Source organism: Anomaloglossus baeobatrachus, chromosome 2 (genome assembly GCF_048569485.1).
Source record: "Anomaloglossus baeobatrachus isolate aAnoBae1 chromosome 2, aAnoBae1.hap1, whole genome shotgun sequence".
NCBI lineage: Eukaryota > Metazoa > Chordata > Amphibia > Anura > Aromobatidae > Anomaloglossus > Anomaloglossus baeobatrachus.
In genome coordinates this window covers 622888371-622911418 of record NC_134354.1, presented here as the reverse complement: position 1 = coordinate 622911418, position 23048 = coordinate 622888371, and the positions used below count along the sequence as shown (strand labels likewise).

Below are 23048 nucleotides of genomic sequence, written 5' to 3'. Positions count from 1 at the left end.
TCTTAAGCAAAAAATGTGGTCATGACACACTGTTATGGGGCGAGGATCTGCTGCTGATTATGTGGGTAATATCCCCAAATTCTCTACTAAGGTACCCCATCCTGGTAATGATCCTCCTGCCTTGTGTATATATTTATGTCCCTCTTCCTGGTATAGCCCCATCTTGCTATATACTGCATCCTGGTCTGTGCTCCCATCCTGCTATATACGCCATCATCCTGCTCATATACCCCCATCATCTGCTCATATACCCCCATCATCCTGCTATATGCCATCATCCAGTTCATATACTCCCATCATCCTGGTATATGGCCCCATCCTGCTCATATACCCCCATCATTCTGCTATATGCCATCATCCTGTTCATATACCCACATCATCCTGCTCATATACCCCCATCATCCTGCTGATATACCCCCATCCTTGCGGCACACACAAAAAAATAAATAAACGTTTACACTCACCTTTCCTTGTTCCACGCAGCGTCGCTCCTCCTCCTGTCTGTGCCGGCAGTGCTGTGTTAAGCCGGCCACGTTCCCTGCAGCACTGCGATGTATTGTCATCCAGTCTGCCGGCACGGCTGTGAAGACACACGTGCGCACAGCGATGACGTCATTGCTGTGAGCACCGCTAGTCTCCAGTCCACACAGAGCGGCCGGCAGACTGGAGGACATTGCGATGCTGCAGGGGAACGGTGAGTACATTGATTCACTGCACCCCTCGCTGATGATGATGTGCGGGGGGGCAGTGAATACAGCCGAGCATGATCACTCCAGGCTGTAGTTGCCAGGGGTAATCACGGCCGGCTGTTAATTATGCGTGCGTCCCCGCCCATCATCCCGCCCTCCTATCAGCCCCGGCTTCAGCGCTGAGAGATGGGCGGGAGCATGGGCGTGCATATGTAATGAGCGGGCCCACGTGGTCACGGCAGGCGCTGCTGCTGCCTGCTCGTGCCCCCAATGACTCGCTCCACCGCAGCACCCTCATTCCCCGCAGCCATGCCCTACATTCAAACCATTAGACGCACCCCCCACTGTCCCCCAACATTTGGGGGAAAAAAAGTGCGTCTTATGGTCCGAAAAATACGGTAGTTTTTAAGCTTTATTCGTTATAACAAATAATAAATCATAAAGTGGTCCTTGATTTTTAATAGATTTAATGTAATGAAAGAAAAAATTTTAGATACTTATTAGAGATTACAAAATATTGGAATATGAAAGAAAATCATTCATACTCAGTCACAATCAGGGTCTAACAGGCAACCTGCCAGTAAGAAAGCTGACAGGCTTCATGCTTTGCAATGCATGAGACCAGTGATGAGAGAAATAAAAACTGAAGTCCCATAGAGGGCCTAATTAAAAATGTTTTTAAGAAAGTAAGAGTAAATAAACGGAAAATAAAAAAACTATTCCAAGTATGAATTTTTATGTATAAACAGAAATAAACAAAAATAGTACACATATTTAGTATCATCACGTTCAGAACAATCGGATCTATAAAGCTGTCAACACTTTTTAACCTTTACATTGAACACTGTAACAAATAAATAAATAAAAAAGGTGTCAAAAGATAGTTTTTTCATCATACAGCCAAACAAAAATTGGAATAAACAATGATCAAAAAGTCATATATGAATAGAAATAAGATTTCTGAAATTCTCATCTTGTCCCGCACAAAACAATCCTCCACTCTGCTTTGACAGTGGAAAAATTACATACTATCTGTTTAAGATTATAGCAATGCAAAAGAAGATTATACAAAATTGTTCTACTGTGTAAAAGCAGAAAAACATAACAAAAGCATATAAATATGGTATCGCTGTAATTGTACTGACCTAAAGAATAAAGCTGCCTTATCACTAATACCATAGGGGGAACATAAAAAAACAGAAGAGTTCCTGAATTGCTGTTTTGTTTTTTTTTTTTTTTAATTCTGGTTCCCAGAAATAAAAAAAAGCTATAAAACTATGCTATCTAACCAAAATGGTACCAATAAAAACGTCAACTTATCCCATAAAAAAACAAGCCCTCACATGACTCTATTGGCAGAAAAGAAGAAAAATTATAGGTCTCAAAATATGGTATTGCAAAAAAAATATTTTTTCTTAGCGTGTTTTTAGTGTCGTATGGTATCAAAACACAAAAATCTGATAAAAATCTGGTATCGCTATAATATTACTGACCCAAAGTTTAAAACCTTGTTATCACTTATACCGCACAGTGAATGTCATAAAACAGTGATTCTTGAACTGCTGTTGATTTGTTTATTCTGCCTTCCAAAAATCACAGTAAAGCTCAGTTCACATTCATTATGTGCTCTATGCTGAGCATTAACATCAACATTTTCGTCTAAATACCTCAAAAACGTGATTCTAACAAAACCGACTACAGATTCCCTATAATGAGGCATTTTAGACATGCACACAGTTGACCACAGTTTTATGCGCCTCAGAAAAGACAGACACTACGTGAGGCCAGATGGAGTCCAGAGTAACTGTGCCTGCCTCATTATTGGGAATAGAGCTTCATGGATTCTGTCTGCATCACATATTTTGAAGAATTAGATTCAAACCCTGATGAAAGTGCTCATTGTAGAGCACAGGATAAATGTGAACCAATTAAAAAATATTATATATATATGGTACCAATATTCAACCCACAAAAAAACCAAGTCCCATTCAAGTTTGTCATCTATTAACAGAAATTTAGGGGTTTTCACATTACTGGTAGCACAAAGGCTCTAAAAAAAGCAACAGGGGTCCCCCCAAAAGAAATCTTGCAAAATCTGTGCCACAAATCCAAATGCTTCCTCCCTTCTGAGCCCCACAGTGTGTCTAAAAAGCAATTAGCATACACATGTTTGACATTACTGTAGAGAGGAGAGTCCACTTGACATTTTATGAGGCGCACATCTTTAGAAACACGAGCTGGGCCCAAATATTTGGGCACTACAATATCATACTTGTAATGTTCTCTCTACAACATCCACTTCACTTGTTTCTGGAAAACACCCAAAATAACTACACCTGTAGATACATTCTCAGAGGGGTGTAATTTCCAAAATAGGGTCACTTGAGGGGGGTTTCTGCTGGTTTGGCACTTAAGGGCTTTGTAAACTATTCTAGGAAAATTTGCACCCCAAAAGCGAAATATTGCATCTTCCCTCCTGAGCCCTGTGATGTGGCCAAGCAGTTCTGTAGTCACATGTGGTGTATTGCCACATTCAGGAGAAATTGTTTGTCAAACTTTGGGGCCAGTGTTACCTATTTCCCCATGTGAAAATTTAGAATCTGGGGCTAAAACAACATAAAATTCTGTTACACACTTATGGTGTCAATAGGCACAATGCACCCAGAAATTAATTCATTGAGGGCTATAGTTTATAAAATGGGGTCACTTATGGGGTAGTTCTGCTGTTCTGGCACCTCAGGGGCTCCAGGAATCTGGCATGGCACCCACAAACTATTCCAGCAAAACGTGTACACCAATGTGGCGCTGCTTCCCTTCTGAGGTTTGCACTGTGGTGCAAAAGAAGTTTCTGTCAACTTATGGGGTATCATCCTACTTGGGAGATGTAGCGTAACAAATTATGAGGTCTATTTTCTCCTATTAGCCCTTTTAAATATTAAAAACTTGGAGCTGAAATATTTTATTGGAAAAAATACAATTTTTCATTTTCACAGCCAAATGGTATAAAATTTTGTGAATCACCGTGGGTTTAAAATGATCACTAATTTACAGTTTGCCATAAGGCAATTGAATCCCTAACTAAAGACTAATCAAATAATATATAACTTTTAATTAACTTATTAAGATAATGGGACAAACAACATTAAAAACACTTAGCGCTGTGATCTGTCTTAAATCTCACAAGCAATCATTTTAGCCATAAGATTTTCCCTATTTGGCCTCACTATTCATATGTCTATAGCTAGCTCATATGTTATTCCTTTAGTAGATGACCACAGCGTTCGCTATTTAAAAAACAATCAGGAGGCTACTGATTGTTTTTTAAATAGCGAATGCTGTGGTCATCCACTATAAGGGTGCGTGCCCACGATGAGTATTTGCAGCGGTTTGGACGCAGCCTACCTCAGCTGCGTCCAAAATGCTGCCTTTTACAGTACAAGCATAGTGGATGGGATGTTTTACTATCCCGTGCTCACTGTGCTTCTTTTTTCCGCAGCAAACACTGACCTGCGGTGAGTCTTTCTAGACCACAGCATGTCAATTGTTTGCTGTGGAATCGCATGTGTCCTCCGTAGGGAGAACACAAGCGAGAGACCGCAGTTCACTGAACCCTGATCGTAGGCACAGTCAGTTGTGGTCTCCTGCGTTCTCCTGTGGAGGAGACATGCGGCCCCCCCAATCAGGACTCGCTGCTCTCTGAACGCAGCGAGTCCGGATCGTGGTCACATACCCTAAGAATAACATATGAGCTAGCTATAGACATATGAATAGTGAGTCTAAATAGGAAAAATATTATGGCTGAAATTATTGCTTATGTGATTTAAGGCAGATCACTGCGCTCAGTGTTTTTAATGTTGTTTGTCCCATTATCTTAATAAGTTAATTAAAAGTTATATATTATTTGATTGGTCTTTAGTTTAGGGATTCAATTGCCTTATGACAAACTGTAAATTAATGTCTATTAACCCCTACGCTGACTTATAGAACAAGCTTTCAGTAGTAAAACTAAAATGATCACTACACCACTCAATGATTTCCTTAAGGTGTGTAGCTTCCAAAATGGGGTTACCTGTGGGGGGTTCTGCCCTGTCGGCATCTCAGGGAATCTCCTAATGTAACATGGCATCCTCGATCTATTCTAGCAAAACTGGTGTTTCAAAAGTCAAATAGCGATCCTTGCCCTCCAAACTTTGCCATTTGCCCAAACAAGAGTTTCTGACAACACATAGAGGGTATTGGCACACTTAAGAGAAATTTCACACCAAATTCTAGAGTTCATTTTCTCCTCTTATTCTTGTGAAAATGATACATTTTTGGCTAAATTAACATTTTCATGGAAACGCAATATTTAATTTTGATGTCCCAATATTATAAAATTTTGTAAGGATTAGTGAGTTCAATATGCTCATCTTACCATTAGAGAAATTCCTTAAGGAATGTAGTTTCCAAAATGGGGTAACTTGTGAGGATTTTCTGCAATTTTGACACCTCAGGGCTTCTGTAGATGCGAAATGGCATCTGCAATCTATTCCAGCAAAAATTGCACTAAAATAGTGAAATGGCGCTCGCTACTTCCAAGCCCTGTTGTGTGCCAAAACAGTATTTCACAGCCATATCTGGCGTACTCAGGAAAAAGTGAAGTATCCTAAGAAAAATGATTTTTATACTTTTATTGAAAAAAATTGAAGTTGCTGTTAAACTTTTAAACCTTTTAACATCCCAACAAAAAAAAGTATTTTAAAAATGATACTGATGTAAAGTATACATTTACTTTATTTATGTTATTTAGAAACTACTTTGTGTCATGACTATTTGTTTTAAGAGTATAAACATTTTAAGTTTGAAAATTGCAAATTTTTGAAAACTTTTGTAAAATTTACAATAATTTCATAAATGTTAATCGCCCCAAATTTACCAGTAACATAAATGTGTTATGAAAAAATAAAAAAAACAACAATCTTAGATTGACAGAGATTTGTGGAGACATTCCAGAACTACTACCACATAAAGTGATACAGGCCGGATTTGAAAAATGTGGTTTATTCAAGAAGGTGAAAACTCTTTTAGGTGTGAAGGGTTTAACCATATCACATTAAATACATGAAGATTTATGAGGAGTGCTGTAGTATATCACCCAGATGTTAAAGTACTTAAGGAGCGCCTGTGCCACGTATGGAACCCTCATTAAGGACTCAAAAACATCTCCCAATACTTTCCATTATGAAACTTAAATCATTCTTTTGTCGTCGCCCTGTTTAGGGCTCCAGCCTAAAGTTAACTAAAGCCTATGTCATGTCTTCTCTACAGTATCTCTCAGTTTATTGAAATAGGCAGACGAAATCTTGTATCTCCTTGATGTAGTGGATTTCAACATGTTTTTCTAGTTTTTAAAGGGAATCTGTCACCAGCTTTTTTCTATGTAAGCTGAAGACAGCATGCTGTAAGGGTTAAAACATAGGATTCAGGGCTGCCTGTCTTGTCACAGTCCGCTCTGTCGTTTATTTGTTATGCTTGTTTAAGCAGCAGGACCCTTATCATTGCAGGATTGCAAAGTTACTGGCAGGCCAGTCCACCATGCCCCCTCCTCTGTTTGACACCACACTGTCTATGTACAATTTCTATTGATTGCTTGGTGTGGATGGGGAAGTTCACGTAGCTCTGCTAGATGGCTAAAACAAAACATTCTGATTGTGTCAGAACTGCTTCAGACAGTGATACATCATTGGATTCAGAGTCCCTTTGCCTACAACAAGCTGATGTCAGATGAGGTAGCAAAAACCTGCTGACACATTTTCTTTAAAGAAATTACTTTCATCTTGTTCTTTATGTCTCTTTGCATTAGGTCAGTCTATATCAAAGAATCGTTTCAATACATGTGATATCTAGAGTCTTTGGCTCTAACCACTGGTGGAAAACACATTGTAACACTACCACTAAGGTTCAATGAATCATTTTGGACTTAGTGGCACTGCCTACTTTACCATCCTCTGGCAGTCTAATATTGTGAAAGAAAATTATCTGTGTAAGGAACATTTAGCAGCCATTGTCTGGATATATATATTCTGGTACCGCCTTCCAGATCTCTTATGTGAACATACACTCCCATACCCCATGCCATAAGTTGGTAAGGGGACTTGGACACTTCAGGCATTCTATTCTGTAAGCCAACCTGGGAAGTTACTGTATGGCTGTATATTGAAGCCATACAAGGAAGGGGCGTGCATCAGTTTAAAGTAGGTTTCCGTCTATTGTTCATTAATTAAGCATTTCCTAACTTTGCTCTAACCGTACAGCATCGGTTATGTAATGTTATGATTTCCTGTCTACCTTGCCCAAGTCATAAATACAAACATTTTTGGGTCCACTTTGAGGAAGGGGTTTCTCAGGTCATCTTACAACAAGGATATGATACTCTTTGTGATGTCCGGCCATCCTTATCATCCAAGATGTGTGTCTGTGCCTCCATACTCTTATTAAATACTCTTCACTTGACTTGGATATACAGGAAATAACCATCTTGAGTGAAAAAATAGTTTAGATCTCTGGTGAGAGAAACCTCTTCTATTCCACACTCATCAGACCCCTCGTTGTCATGATAACTTTTTTTCCATTGAGCATCCACCCTCCCCACTCTACAGGATCTCTGGTAAGACCCACAAAGGTATACCTTTAGAAATACCAAACGGGAGTGTGGAAACCCTCCGAACTTCTCTCAATGTGGCTATGGTGTTCCACAAAAGGGCTGAACATTTAACCAAATGAGGAAGATTTGTTCCCTCAAATTCCATGGTAATGCCACACTTTCTCCAATTCAGTGTTTGAGTAAAGCTACTATCGTGTATCCAGCCAATGACACATCTGAAAAGACTTCCAAGGATTTTTAAAAAGAAACAAGAGAAGGAAATACGTGGTCCCATAATAGAGAAACAGATCACCATTATTTACTTATTCATCCCTTGCCAACCCAGCACAACTCTTCCAGTGTTCCCTCTGTGAACAAGCTGCAGAGAATTAGAGGCTGTGTTCACACATAGTGGCCACAGAGTGATTTTTTTACTTATTTCTTTTTAAGTAAAATGTCTTGATTTTTGCCACAAATTGCAGCAAGAAGACTCTTGTTTTGAATAGTGTTCCAGACTTGTTTGGGGTAAAATAACATGCAGCACACTTGCGTAAACGCAGCATGAATGTGGCAATAATTTTTATGTAGTTTAAGACCACTCACAGCTCTTGACTTAATTTCTTTAAATATATCGGACGACCCTAACTATCAAAATGTGATTCCCACATCAGTGGCTGAATATGTAGATAGTCTCATCTTCAGGCTTGTAGAAGAATGACGTTACATTCAATTTGTGCAATATTTATAACATTTGAAGTCTTTATGTAATATTTATAAAAGGTTATTGAAGCAGCATTAATAGCTCATGTACGGAAACGTTAAGTAGGCTGGAATTTAACATACTCCCTATGTGAATAGTGAACATGGATGGGATTATGGTTAATGATTTATTCACATAGGAATAAAGAAAATTCACTTTGCACGGCTGACTGCTGTGTGCTATTGACGGCCATCTGTGTACGAGCCCTTGGTGCGCTGTGTGTAAAAAGCATTTTACCATAAAACTTTTCCGAAAAGTATTCAAGGGAAGTAGGATAAAAGTTTAACTTAATTTTAATTTCTTATAATGACAGGTTCTTCCGGGAACTGTTATAGGATAAAATATGTTATAATATCAAATAAAAATGTAGATATGTACAATAATAATATTTTATACACTACTAATGTTTATTAGGCTATAGTAGTTGTATAAATATTTTTGTTCCTTATCACAAGATTATTTTAATGTGTGATGTTAATACAATTAAGAATCAATGTGATGATCCCCGGGTAACTGAAGCACTGGCTGTGCAGTATTCTTGGCATAAACAAAGTTTATTTTTTGCGTGAATTAATGTATCTTGTCTTGTTTTTATAGGTTAATTCACGACCGAGAGTTGACTCTTTATGATGGTACCAGGCTACTTAGAGGAGATCGGTATCAGTTTTTAAAGAACGAGTTACAGCTGTCAGATGCAGAGCTCCAAGAAAGGTAAATTACACCTATGTACACCGATCGGCCATTACCTTAAAATCACCTACCTAATATATTACTTTGTCTCAAATACAGCTTTATCCCTTTGAGGTATGGTCCCTTCTGGACCTGTGAAGTCATCCTTTTCATTTTGAATGTCCAATAATTTGCGAACCTTAGATCTTGGATAAATCTTGTTTTTTCTAGCACATCATAGATAGTATTGGAATCTGGAAAGTTTGAAAGTTAAGACATCAACTTGACATTTTGTCATGTTCCACAAACCATCCATGAACAAATGCTGCTGTGTGGCAGGGATCATTATCCTCCTGAAAGAGGCCACTGCCATTAGTGAATATTTTTGCCATGAAGGAGTGTACTAGGTCAGTACAATGTTTAGGCAGTAAGTGTCTTAATAACATTGGATGCCAGTACCAAGGGTTTCCAAGCAGAACCCAGCGTATTGCCTTCCAATACTGTATCCTTGTGTTATCACTGACTCTGGTGAGCATCAAACATGTACCAGCCATCTGCAGGATGATTAAGAAAATGTTTTGATGTTCCATGTTTTAAGTGCTTTAATTGGTAGACAGAAGTAAACATGGGTCCTCTAACAAGTCTGCAGCTATGAATTGCAATTATCCAGTACTGTGGCATCTTTTTCATGAAAATGATGGGAGATCCCCCCCTCCCCAATCCTCTCTATTCATAATGTGATTTTAGTGATTTCCACTTTATAAGACCCTATTAATACATGTTTTGTCAAATTTATATATTATAAGACATGGATGATAACTGCTATCTCCATTAACTTGGGTTTTTAAGCTTTGACATCTAATTAAAGTGGCTAGTCCAGGGTATCTGTCAATCGAAAACTTGTAGGAGTCCATAAATCTAGAAATTAATGTGTTGAAGTAAATAGACGCAAAACTTGCCAACATCCATTATCAGTCTTTTGTATTTTGGCACATAGGCGGAACTAGCTAATGGCTGGGGCTTAATATCATTGACATACAGAAGAGGGAGACTCCTTCTCCAGCAAGTAGTACAGTGAGATGGAGGAGTAGGGACACGACTGACCTCCTAGCCTAGAGAAGTATGGTGGCTAGGTCATTAGGACTGTATCTTTGCAGCACTGGGGTCCTGGGTTCAAATCCTATCAAGGAAACATTCGCAAGCAGTTTGTTTGTTATCCCCGTGTTTGTGAAAGTTTCCTCCCACACTCTGAAGACATGATGATAACTGTAAAGCACTGTGAAATTATTGGATCTATATTATAAGTAAATTGAGTAATAGACCTAAAGAAGACTATGGATTTCTCAACGTTTTTATTGCATTGTGAAGCAACAACAATACTTTTCTATGTTTATTGTTTTAACATAATGTTATTGTTTTCATAAAAGAGAAATAAATGGAGAATTAAGATTAGTTTTTACTTTTGTCATGAATGCTTTTTAAAACTCTGCTGCCCGTTCCATTTGGGACCAGTACTAAAAGAATTGTAACATCTGGTTATTCTCTCTACAGGTCTATCTTTCCCATACACCCTTCTTTTAGAATAATCGCCTTGGCAGAACCACCAGTTGTTGGCAGTACCACTCAGCAGTGGTTGGGTCCAGAGCTTCTCACCATGTTTCTGTATCACAATGTGAAACCATCAACCAGACAAGAGGAGGTTCAGATAATGAGGGAGATGGTACGGAAGACTGTGATCTTTAGATTTTTTTTGTAGTGTGCTAATTACGCTGTAAAATAATTCCAGTTGTCAGTTTTAATCAATACTGAGTTCAAGGAGTTAGTGCTTAATGAGCCTTCTGCAGTCATTTACAGTACATGTTCAAAAATTCAGAAGAGCAGCAAGTGACTTTTAATTAGATTTTACATCAAGTAATTTCTTACATTTAAAAACTTTTCAAAGGGTTTCACAACCACCATGTGTATTGGCTGAAATGATTGTTCTACTAAGGCATATGAAAAAAGGTTGTCTTTTTGGAACTTTGAGGTGGTAACAAGGATCACCACAGTAAATAGTTATGTAAAGAACTAAAGTTGTCCATGTGCAGTCGCTTAAAAGTGATATAAACTAATGATCTGAAGCATACCAATTGTTTGGTGGGCAAAATTTAATAGGAAAAGATTGTTTTAGCTGATAGCACACTTCCAACATTTTGAACAAATTCAGTCATATGTTTTTGTCCTTTTGTCAGACCAAAGATCTTTAGTCCAAGAACCATCTTTCTATAATCCGTTCTTTACATATGATCTACCGGTACAGCCTACATCAGGTGGAGGTGTGTGGAGCAGGTTCAGGAGCTGACCCTCTCCAACCAGAGCGAGTGCCGTCTGTGTAATACAGCTGGCAGCTTCCTCTAATAACAGCGACTGAAGCTAAATCCCATCACAACTATTTAACCATTTAGATACTGCTCTTAATCTGTGACAACACAACCTATCACAATCATGGAGTTTTGATGGAGTAATCCATGTAGTTAATGTCAATGCACCCGCCCCAAAACATGTCAGAGAAAGTTAATGAAAACGTCATATCTACTACTTCACTTGCATTTAATAAGGCAGTGCCCCGCTAGTCAGAATGTGGCTGGTGGAATGCATATCGTATACTCGTGGCCACGTTCCTATCTCTGACACCAGCGAATCCTTACAGTGCGTGTGATGTGAGGATTCTCCAAACTGCAGTCACATAGAGTGACAAATAGAGGGACTGCAGACTTGTGGATTTAGACCAGACAACCCCTGTAAGGGTGTGGCCATACATTGTGGCAGGTCACCCTTTAAAAACTACTTCCACCCTCCTACATTTTGCCATAGAATTATGTTTAATTGTTTAATCCAAAGAGCGCGAGTTTTCAGCTGTGCCGCAACCTCAAGTTCCTGATCTAACAATTATGTGGATCATCAGAGATGGTATCTGGTGTTATGAGGTTTTGCTATGAATCTAACATTTAAAAACATTTTTTCTATGGATTTCCGTCATTTACTCCACTTTCTAAATTACCGTTAGTGGGTTTCTATACAGAGATCATCTATAGTGTTTATGTGCATTGGTGTTTTTGGTAAGTTATTTAGATTATACCTCTCAAGAATGGTCAGAAAAATCAAACAAAACTTTCTTGGAAAAAGCAAAGCTTTTGTGTGCTACGTAAACAAACCAATACTGGACTAACAAGACAAAACAATCACTGATCTCTGTGAGACCAGCTGAGAAAACACTGCCGGCAGCCAGCGAAGGCGCTCAACACAGTGAAATCCTAGGTGCATTGCCCCCTGGGAAGTATGCAAATCAAAAAAAGGTCCGTGGAGCATCTGTTAGGAGTCTCGACACAGAAAATAGCCAGATAGCCCTCCGGGAAGGACCTAGCCAAGAAGTGGACTAGTATGACCAGAGAAAAGACGCTAGAAAATGCTTTATTAAACACAATCATTTTATTGGTGACTAATTAAAAATGAACAATTAAAATTCAGCAAAAGTGTTTATAGACAAGAGAGTGTGGTAAAGCTACAAACAAATGCACAATCAGAGTAGTAAGTAAAGGAACATATGTAACTGTGTGTGGCCCCACAAGTGTTGTGTCGGTGCATTACCTTCAGGGACTCCACGCAGCTGGATCTTGTCACAGGTAGGAGATCTTCTATTTAGGATTGTCGTGACGCCACTCTCAGAATTGCGGTCAGTGGGGACCGCCACTGCAGATTAAGGGATGCCTGGGGCTGATGGTGGGTGCAGTCAGTTGTAATAGCCTCCTGAGAGTGAGGCAAGCCCCAGGCCCCTGTGTAAGTGTGTGGAACCACAAGGCGCAGAATAACTCAACACAAGCAGAATGTCTTTCAGGGGTTTTACTCACTGTTGATGGCAGGGTGAGTAACCCGGGCGTAGCTGGGATGAACCAGGCTGGAACCAGGTATCCTTCAGGCTGACTGATGAGGGTGGCTACCGACTCGCCTTCCTTAGCCCTTTACGTTTTGGGGTAACCCCGACTTTTAGTCCCTATGGGGGTCACCCAGGGAAGTTGCTGGTGCCTCTCTCCCCTTCGTTTTGGCCCGTTTGCTTGTAGCCTGGACCAGGACACTCCGGCAGCTTGCCTCCTGTGAACTATGGGCCCTCGCTTTGCTACGTGGCTGCGGACTCTGTGGTGTTGTCTTGGGGGTGTGAAGTGCCCCCTCAAGCAGGTTTGGCAGAAGAAAGCTGGATCTATCTCCGCACTGGGACCTGCTACCCGTTTGGGCCTAGTAACTCCCTGGCAGTCTCCTTACTTCCCACTCCGTTGCTCTCTCTTTAGCTGTGTGTGGATTTCGGATAGCACTACTAGGTGACCGTTCTCCCCCGTCGGTAGTCACTGCGCGGACGCTGTTAGACTGCAACAGCTCCAGGGTCTGCTCCTCACGTCTGCTTTCCCTGAGCTGCACACTAAACTGACTCACTGTTCCCTCCTCTCCTGTTCTTGCCTACGTCACCTAGCAACCAGGCTCTCTACCACACCCCTTGAGTGGAGATGGAGGCTTCGCCCCCTCCACTCCTCAAGTGGAGGTGAAGGCTTTGCCCCCTCCTGGGATCCCCAGGGGTCCTCTCAAAGGTACATGTGTGAGACCTGATCACTATGCGCCTGTGTAGTCACACCTCGGTCAGCCTTCTGGATTACCTGTATTGTACTGTCCCCAGCATGGGTGCAGTACTCAGTGGTGCCTGACCAGGTCAGGGGCGCCACAACTGTATTCCAATAAAGTGCAAAATAACACTGCAGAGATTGCACATAAGCCAGTGGGTGCTGTAGGGTATTACACTTGAATCCAGAGAAAGAAATAGTCTTAGGCGGGCTTTGCACGTTGCGACATCGCAAGCTGATGCTGCAATGTCGCACGCGATAGTCCCCGCCCCTGTCGCAGGTACGATATCTTGTGATAGCTGGCGTAGCGATAATTATCGCTACGCCAGCTTCACACGCACTCACCTGCCCTGCAACCGTCGCTCTGGCCGGCGACCCGCCTCCTTCCTAAGGGGGCGGGTCGTACGGCGTCACAGCGACGTCACACGGCAGGCGGCCAATGGCGGCGGAGGGGCGGAGATGAGCAGGATGTAAACATCCCGCCCACCTCCTTCCTTCCGTATAGCCGCTGGCAGCAGGTAAGGTGATGTTCCTCGCTCCTGCGGCTTCACACACAGCGATGTGCGCTGCCGCAGGAACGAGGAACTACATCATACCTGTCGCGCCATCGGCATTATGGAAATGTCGGAGCATGCACCGATGATACGATAACGAGCTTTTGCGCTCGTTCATCGTATCATCTAGGATTTACACACTACGACATCGCAAGTGACGCCAGATGTGCGTCACTTTCGATTTGACCCCACCGACATTGCACCTGCGATGTCGTAGTGTGCAAAGCCGCCCTTAGATGCTCATATCATGGTCCTATAAATGAGACATAAAAATCGCTATTTTAGGAGACTCTGAAAAAGGGCCAAATGCAGGTTTAATTGCACCACCCTAGAAAATTGCATTAAGGTTTATACATTTTCTAAAGTGCAGATGGAAGATTAAGTATATCAAAAGATATTTACCTAAAGTCAGTGTTGGAATAGTGTGCCAGGAGCCACGTGCCTCCACTCATACGCATGTTTCGCCCTGCTTTTTTGGGGGAGGGGCGAAACGTGTTGTTGTAGGGATATGGCTGCTGGCACACTATTCTAACACTGCCTTTAGGTAAATATCTTTTGAAATACTTAATCTGCCATTTGCACATTATGTGCAATCTCTGCAATGTTTTTTGCACTTTATTTGTATTTCGTTACATATATTTCTTTACTGACTACTCTGTGCATTTGTTTGTAGCTACACACAACACTCTCTTGTCTATATACACTTTTGCTGAATTTTAATTGTTCATTTTTAATTAGTCACCCATAAAGTTAGTGTTTTATAAAGCATTTTCTAGCTTCTTTTCTCTGGACCTACTAGTCCAGACTCTGTTTATTTGTTATTTAGATTATCACCATCATTGAGGAAACAATATGGATTGCTACCTTCTATGTATTGAACTACATTGAATTTTTCCACAAAATGACAATTACTCACATATTAACCAAATTTTGTTGAACGTTTTTTTACATTGTTTATTCCAAGGTACCAAATGTCCCAAATGAAGTTGTTGAGCAATTATTAACATTAACACACAAGCTCCGAGATACAAAGGACCCCACGGTAAGTTCTGATACACGGTATTCTTACATAAAAAAAAAGAAAGAAAATGTTTTATCCCCCCAAAATTTTATATTATAAAAGTATTTATTTTATTTCTATTTGTGACCTTAATAGTCAGAACAAAAATGTGAATATATTATCTTAATCACAGAGAGGCTCATAAAAAATGCATAGTCTCACAAGACACAAGAGGAAAAGTGTATCTTATCCTGGAAAAAAAAAAATCTACATATAGCTACAAAAGTTGTAACTATTAAAATGCAGAGATGAGACAATAAATTAGTACTTTTTAAAAAGTGCAAAGGTAGTAAAATATATATATATAAAAGTGGGTATAATTCGTATTGCTGCATCTGTAAATACTGTAATATAAATAATATTATTTAACCTTTATAGTAAAAATACAAAATTCCATGATTGCTAGTTTTTGTTTATCCACTTCCACATCGTGGAATAAAAAAAAAACATATATACCCCAAACTAAAATAATCATCTCATTCTGCAAAAAGAAAAAAACATGCCTAACACAGATCCATTGATGAAAAAATTCCAAGCTATATCTCTCAAAATATGGTAACAATTAAAAAAAAAAAAAAATCACTTATTTTAGGAGTATGTTCACTCAATGTGCTGTAGTTTTGATTGTTGTATGTTTTAAAAATTGATGCAGATGCAACATGTGAACCCCCTTGAGTGTTTTATTGTGACAAAGTAGTAAAACATGAAAACAAAAATGTATTTGATATCGTTGTAATTGAAGGGTATTCCCATGATCCTTTCACAATATGTAATAGGTGTAACAATAATAATATTACATAATACCTCAAATTAGAAATGTAGTATAGTTTTGATTCACTATGTCGCTTACCTCATGTGCAGGGCATTGCAGTAGCTTAGGTATCCATGGTTATGACCACTCATATAGTGACAGTCAGTTAGTTGCTAATCATGGATACCTAAGCTAATGTAATGCCCTGTACATAAAGTAAGTGATATAGCTTTTCAGAACTATACTGTATTTCTATTTGCAGTTGTTCACTATTATTATTATTATTATTATTATTATTATTATTCCTACTAGATATTGGGGATAGGATCTTGGAGATGGGAATACCCCTTTAAAGTCAATTATTTTTCCCATTTCCACAAGAAAGAGATAATAAAAGTTATTAAATTATTTATATGTACCCCAAAATGGTGCCATTGAAAAATATAGCTAATCCCCAAAAAAGCAATTCTTCATTCAGCAACAATTAAAATGTTAAAACGTTATGGCTTTTGGAATGCAATGTTGATAAGACTGGAGCAAAAAATGGCACATAAAAGGCTGGTTACGAAATGGTTGAAAGAAATGCCCCTTTTCCGATAAACTCTAGTCCGCGCTTTACTCCTCACCCCTATGTTCGCTGCTGCTCCCAACATTTGGTATTGGTTGACCTCAGCGGCTCTGCCTGTGTACATTCTCCGGTCTGAGTTGCTGAGCTCACTCATTGGCCGCCGCATTCTTGATGTGGCGTCTTTTTTGCATCCAATAGCAGACACTGGGAGCACTGGTGGAGGATCAGAGATGGACCCGGGAAATTGTCTGATTTTCATTTTAATTAAAGGGAACCTGTCAGCAGAATTTTCACTATTAAACTAAAAGAATCCCCCTTCTGCAGCTCCTGGGCTGCATTCTAGAAAGGTTCATCTTGCTACTGGCCCTCCTTTTAGACGTAAAAAAAACCCCACTTTATAAAATCTTACCTTTTGGTATGCTAATGAGGTTTGGTGGCCACGATGGCGGGCTGTATTTTTTCCGTTATCCCCCCTCCTGCCGCTGTTCACCGTCCCCCTGTGTTGATTTACATTGATGAGGCCGCTGCCCTCATGTTACGCAAGGCTCCTGAAGTCTCGCGCATGCCCAGTGGCACTATCGCGGGACAGCGCTATTCAAATGGCGAGCGCCGGTGATGTAATTGTGCAGGCGCGAGATTATGGGCGGCGCTGTGAATGTCATCCCCAGCGTCATCCAAGTACCCGCCCATAATCTCGTGCCCGCGGTAATGGGTAACGTGGATGATATGGCCAGCGCTAGCAAATAACAGTGGAGGCAGAGGGAAAAGCTCGGGCACGAGATTATGGGCGGGTAATTGGATGACGCTGGTGATGACATTCACAGCGCTGCCCATAGTCTCGCGCCTGCGCAATTACATCACCGGCACTCGCAATTTGAACAGCGCTCAGTCCAGTGATAGTGCCACTGGGCATGTGCGAGACTTCAGGAGCCTTGCGTAACATGAGGGCGGCGGCTTCATCGATGTAACTCAACACAGGGGGACGGCGAACAGCGGCAGGAGGGGGGATAACGGAAAAAAAACAGCACGCCCCCGTGGCCAGCCAACCTCATTAGCATACCAAAAGGTAAGATTTTATAAAGTGTTTATTTAGGTCTGAAAGGGGGCACAGTAGCAAGAGGAACCTTTCTAGAATGCAGCCCAGGAGCTGCAGAAGGGGATCTTTTAGTTTCATAGTGAAAATTCAGGTGACAGGTTCCCTTTAACCCTACGAAAAGATACTGCTTACAGCAAATTCTCTTTCCCTAACATATGACTTGATAAAAAGAGGTTTCTTAGTAGATACTGAAACACAGTAAAAGAGAATGGAAAATGAGATATACAGACACATGGAATTTATTAGGAACACAATGCTCAAAAAAGTGTATTTCTATAAATAGATAGTGCTAAGGAAATAAATCTCAAAATGCTGGCTGGCTATCAGCAAAAAACTGTCTGTCTGAGCTTATTTTTAGACGTTTCAAAGCAGAACACTGAAAAATCATTTTCTGCAGAATACATTGTCCCAACTTTCCAATCATGTGCATCCAGGTCTTTTATTGTATTTTTAGTCTGACACCTGTCTCTGGCTTTTTTCCTGTGAACTTATTGTTTTGTTCTCTGGCTCATTCTGTAAGATGGAATAGAACGATATACATGAGCAGTTTAGTCAATACTTGTATGACGTTTCACTTCTAGCACCTTTACAGCTAATTTAATTCTCCAGTATAGCATGTAGAGTGGTCTCTCAGGTAAGTGATCTCCAGCTGGTTTCATCTTATTGTTGCCTTTCTCAAGACATCTTAAAGCAAGACTAGATTCAGGTAATACAACTGCACAATGTGTCTACTGTACAAAACCTTAAAGATGCTAATGCCCTCCACATAGAAAGTGATATCTGACTATTAAGTCGTTTTTGGTCTCCTTTATACAGTCTCAACATGCAAATATTTTTCCTCCGTTCTATGTACTGACAAATAATGGCACCCAGACGGTCCCTTAATAATCAATGTAACCCACTGCTTCCATAACATAAGTAACGCAGCAAAACATTTTCACACATGAATTATATGTGTCTGTTCCTTTAAACAGAACAGAGCAACATAATTTGGAAATAAAAATATAAACCGCCTAAAAGTTATGTAAACCAATTTTATGAACCTAAATTAGTGACAGTCAACCATCTTCATTATTAAAAATAAGGAAAAGACAGTTTGTCATTATCTTTATCTAATTTCCCTGACAGACACAATCTTTAGCTTCATCATTATCTACTAGACAGCTACTTCGGATTTGCAGGCGATTGTCTCAATATCCAGATGAGAATCTTCATCATGCTGTTAATAAGGCGTGCCTCTCAAGGTGAGTTTTGTCACCATATTACCGTGTGTGTGTGTGTGTGAGTGTGTGTGTGTGTGTGTGTGTGTGTGTATATATGTATATATTTGTAATTATCAGTTGTGTGTCCCAGTCCCTCCATACATAGTTACATAGGTTGAAAATAGACCAAGTGCCGTCAAGTTCAACCTTTCTTCACCAATTACAATTCTTTTGTTTTTAAATTATCTATAACCCACAATGTTCTTTGTACTGAGGAAATCATCCAACCCTTTTTTAAAAGTTGTTATGGTGTGTGTTTTTACTACCTTTTGCCGTAGGACATTCCACAGTCTGACTGCTCTAACTGTAACAAACGGTTTCCTATTTATCTGCCGGAATCACCGTTCTGTAACCTGCAGTTAGTGACCCCTGGTCCTTAGTATTGTTTTTTTGTCTAATATCGGTATTTCGTCAGCCATCCACCAATGGTATGGCACCAAACCTGTTACAAGAGAGTCTGTTAATTACTGAGCTCAATTCCCTCAATATCTGTGGATGAATGCCATCTGGCCCAGGGAATTTGTCAATGTTTAATTTGCTCAGACACAGGCATATGTTCCTTGTGTTAAGATACTTATATCAGGTGTAGTCATGAGCAAGCACTACCATGCTCGGTTGTTCGGTACTCGTTAAGAGCAGTTAGATGCTCGAATGGCGCGACTTGAGTACTGGAGTATAATGGAAGTATAATGGAAGTCAATCAGGGATTCGAGCATTTTTCTGGAAGATTTCCTGGAAAAATGATCAAGTCCCCGATTGGCTTCAATTATACTTGGGTACTCGAGTCCCACCCTTCTGATCATCCAACTGCTCTTAACCCCTTCCCTACTCTTGACGCACCGTATGCGTCATGAAACCTTGTGCTTTCCTGACCTTTGATGCACCGTATGCGTCATGGCAGGTTTCCGTTCCTGCAGCGCTGGTGACCGGGTTTACTGAAATGTCACCAGCGCTCCAGCTACGTGAGGACCTGTAGCTGAGCTCAGGGGGATGGCATTGCCCCGCGGTGGCCACGAGCGCTCTGATTGGCAGTTGAAAATGTAATTTTCACTTTCAATCAGAACAATTGTAATATTTCACCAATGAAACTTGGTGAAATATTACAATCCAGCCATGGCTGTTGATGCAGTTTTATCTGCCATTGCCTGGAGCAGGGAGACCTCTGTGATGTCCCCACCCCCCCGATCTAATTGGAGCTAGCGTCCATGTGACGCTATCCCTCTAATCAAATGTGGAGGGGAGGTGTTACCAGTGGGTGCCTGCCCTCTTCAGCCGCATCTTGGCCGTGGACGGCGACGATGAAGAGGAGGGTCCCCTGTTGCTGCCACCGTGATGTGCCGCCACCGATTGCTATCTGCTGCCACTGATCGCCATCAGGTAAGATTCACTCCCCTCTGTGCTTTCTTTCCCTCCCCTCTGTGCTGTTCCCCACTTTACTCTGCTGTGTCACGCTCCCCCCCCGCCGTCCTCCGCTCCCCCCGCCGTCCTACGCGCCCCACCCCACCGTCCTCCGCGCATCCCACCGTCCGATTCCACCACCCCCACACCGACCTCCGCTGCCTTCCCCGACCTCCGCTCCCTGGGATCATTCACCGCCGGTCCCCTGGCTTCTGCCAGCCGGCTGGTGTGAGTGACTACTGCTAGTGATCACCTGCCCCAGTGGTCACCCCAAAACACCCCCGCCCTAGTGATCACCCCCCCGCCCCTGCGTCCCAGCGATCGCCCCTGCGCCCCAGCGATCACCCCTGCGCCCCAGCGATTGCCCCTGCGTCCCAGCAATTGCCCCTGCACCCCAGCGATCGCCCCTGCATCCCAGCAATCGCCCCTGCGTCCCAGCGATCACCCCTGCGTCCCAGTGATTGCCCCTGCGCCCCTGCAATTGCCCCTGCGCCCCAGCGATTGCCCCTGCGATCGCCCCTGCGCCCCGGCGATAGCCCCTGCGCCCTGGCGATCGCCTTTGCATCCCAGCGATCGCCCCTGCATCCCAGCGATCGTCCCTGCGTCCCAGCGATCGCCCCTGCGCCCCAGCGATTGCCCCTGTGCCCCAGCGATCGCCACTGCACCCCAGCGATCGCCCCTGCACCCCAGCGATTGCCCCAGCGATCGCCCAAGCGCCCCAGTGATCGCCCCTGCACCCCAGCGATCACCTCTGCGCCCCAGCGATCGCCCCTGCGCCCCAGCGATCGCCCCTGCACCCCAGCGATCGCCCCTGCACCCCAGCGATCGCCCCTGCGCCCCAGCGATCGCCCCTGCACCCCAGCGATCGCCCCTGCACCCCAGCGATCGCCCCTGCGCCCCAGCGATCGCCCCTGCGATTGCCCCTGCGTCACAGCGATCACCCTTGTGTCCCAACGATCGACCATGCGCCCCAGCGATTGCTCCTGCGCCCCAGCGATCGCCCCTGTGATCGCCCCTGTGTCCCAGCGATCGACCCTGTGATCGCCCCTGTGTCCCAGCGATCGACCCTGCGCCCCAGCGATTTCTCCTGCGCCCCACCTGCCACTGTGATCGCAGGGACGCAGGTGATCGCAGGGGCAGTGGTGATCGCAGGGGCGGGTGCAGGGGCGATCACCTGCGCCCCTGCAATCACCACCGCCCCTGCGCCCACCACAGCCCCTGCGATCACCACTGCCCCTGTGCCCCAGTGATCACCTGCGCCCTGCCACTGTGATCATGCCCCTTGCTGATGGCTCCTGCATCATCTCAGCCCCCTCCTGCCCTCCCCGCGCCCGTCAGCCCCCTCCTGCAGTAGAAAGTTTCACTAAACACTCGCACATACACACGCACACTGTTATAAAGTTTAGGGTTTTTCTTTTACACACGCACACAGCACACACAAAATGTCCCACTTGTCCCAGTCCCAAAGGATGTACTTAGCTGAGAAGACATATGCCTTTATTGCCTCTGAAGCTGATAGTGAGGGGAAGGACCCCATTTTTCTCTATTCCTCCCACTCTTCCTCCTCCACCAACACAGACTCGCCATCACGAAGACATCGCAGGTCAAGAGATCATCCGGAGCCGGAGGCAGGGGGGAGAAGAGCCAGAAGCCATGGAGGAAGACCCACAGCCAAGTGTGAGTAACCCCCAACCTAGCGCTAGTCACGCCCATCCTAGCGTTAGTGCCCCTGTCCCTGAAAATTTTGCTCCATGGATTCCTGATTTTGTTGCCCAATCAGAAATCCAGTTTGAGACTGCCAATTTCAGGGAAATAGAGTTTTTCAAAGTCTTTTTCCCTGAGTCAATTATCAGTCTTATGGTGGAGCAAACTAACTTGTATGCTCAGCAATTTTTGGCCGAAAACACAAATTCATCATATTCTATGTGGAGTCCCATTGACTCGGTAGAAATGATGAAATATTGGGGCCTGGTCCTTCACATGGGCATTGTGAAGAAACCAGAAATTCGCCAATACTGGAGTACTGATATTTTATATCAAACTCCAATATTTGGCATGGTCATGACCCACAAACGGTTTGAGGCCATTCATAAGTTTCTCCATTTTTGGGACAATGCAGACAACCTTCCCAGCAATGACCCATATTTTGTTAGACTGTTCAAACTTCGGCCAGTCATTGAGCGCCATTTGGCTTTTAAAGCTAATTTTCCATTCAAAAAGTCAAATGGCGCTTTTTGTCTTCCGAGCCCTTCTGTGCGCCCAAACATTGATATCCCCCACATATGAGGTATCTGTGTACTCAGGAGAAATTGCACAATACATTTTGTGGTGCATTTTTTCATGATGTGCAAATGCTAAATTTTATGACTAAAGAAACATTTTTGTGTAAAAAAAAAAAGTAAAATTTAAATTTTTTCTTTCACATTGCTTTGGTTCCTGTGAAGCACCTAAAGGGTTAATAAACTTATTGGATATGGTTTTGAGCAGTGTGACGGGTGTAGTTTTTAGAATGGTGTCACCTTTGGGTATTTTCTGTCACCTAGGCCCCTCAAAGTCACTCCAAATGTGATGTGGTCCCTAAAAAATTTTTTCATGTAAATTTTGTTGGAAACATTAGAAACTGCTGATGAACTTTGACCCCTTCTAATGAAAAAAAAAATTGGTTTCGAAAATTGCGCTGGTGTAAAGTAGACATGTGGGAAATGTTATTTAGTAATTATTTTCTGTGACATATCTCAGATTTATGGGCATAAAATTTCAGATTTTGAAAATTGTGAAATTTTCAAACTTTTCACCAAATTTCCGAAATTTTCAAAAATAAACGCAAAAAAATCGGTCTAAATTTACCACTTTCATGAAGTACAGTATGTCACAAAAAATCAATCTCAGAACTGCCGGGATCCGTTGAAGCGTTCCAGAGTTATAACCTCATAAAAGGACACTGGTCAGATTTGTACAAAATGGCGAGGTCAG

The 23048-nt window shown here is 42.2% G+C and overlaps 1 protein-coding gene across 2 annotated transcripts in view; it reads left to right on the top strand.

The window, feature by feature from the left end:
* Nucleotides 1-23048, top strand: part of VWA8 (von Willebrand factor A domain containing 8) — a 532124-nt gene that overhangs the window by 198491 nt on the left and 310585 nt on the right. For both annotated transcript variants that reach the window (XM_075336856.1, XM_075336857.1), the window contains exons 15-18: nucleotides 8669-8782; nucleotides 10292-10460; nucleotides 14905-14982; nucleotides 18544-18659. In XM_075336856.1, the coding sequence (XP_075192971.1) occupies nucleotides 8669-8782; nucleotides 10292-10460; nucleotides 14905-14982; nucleotides 18544-18659 (477 nt within the window). The remainder of the gene's footprint in view (nucleotides 1-8668; nucleotides 8783-10291; nucleotides 10461-14904; nucleotides 14983-18543; nucleotides 18660-23048) is intronic.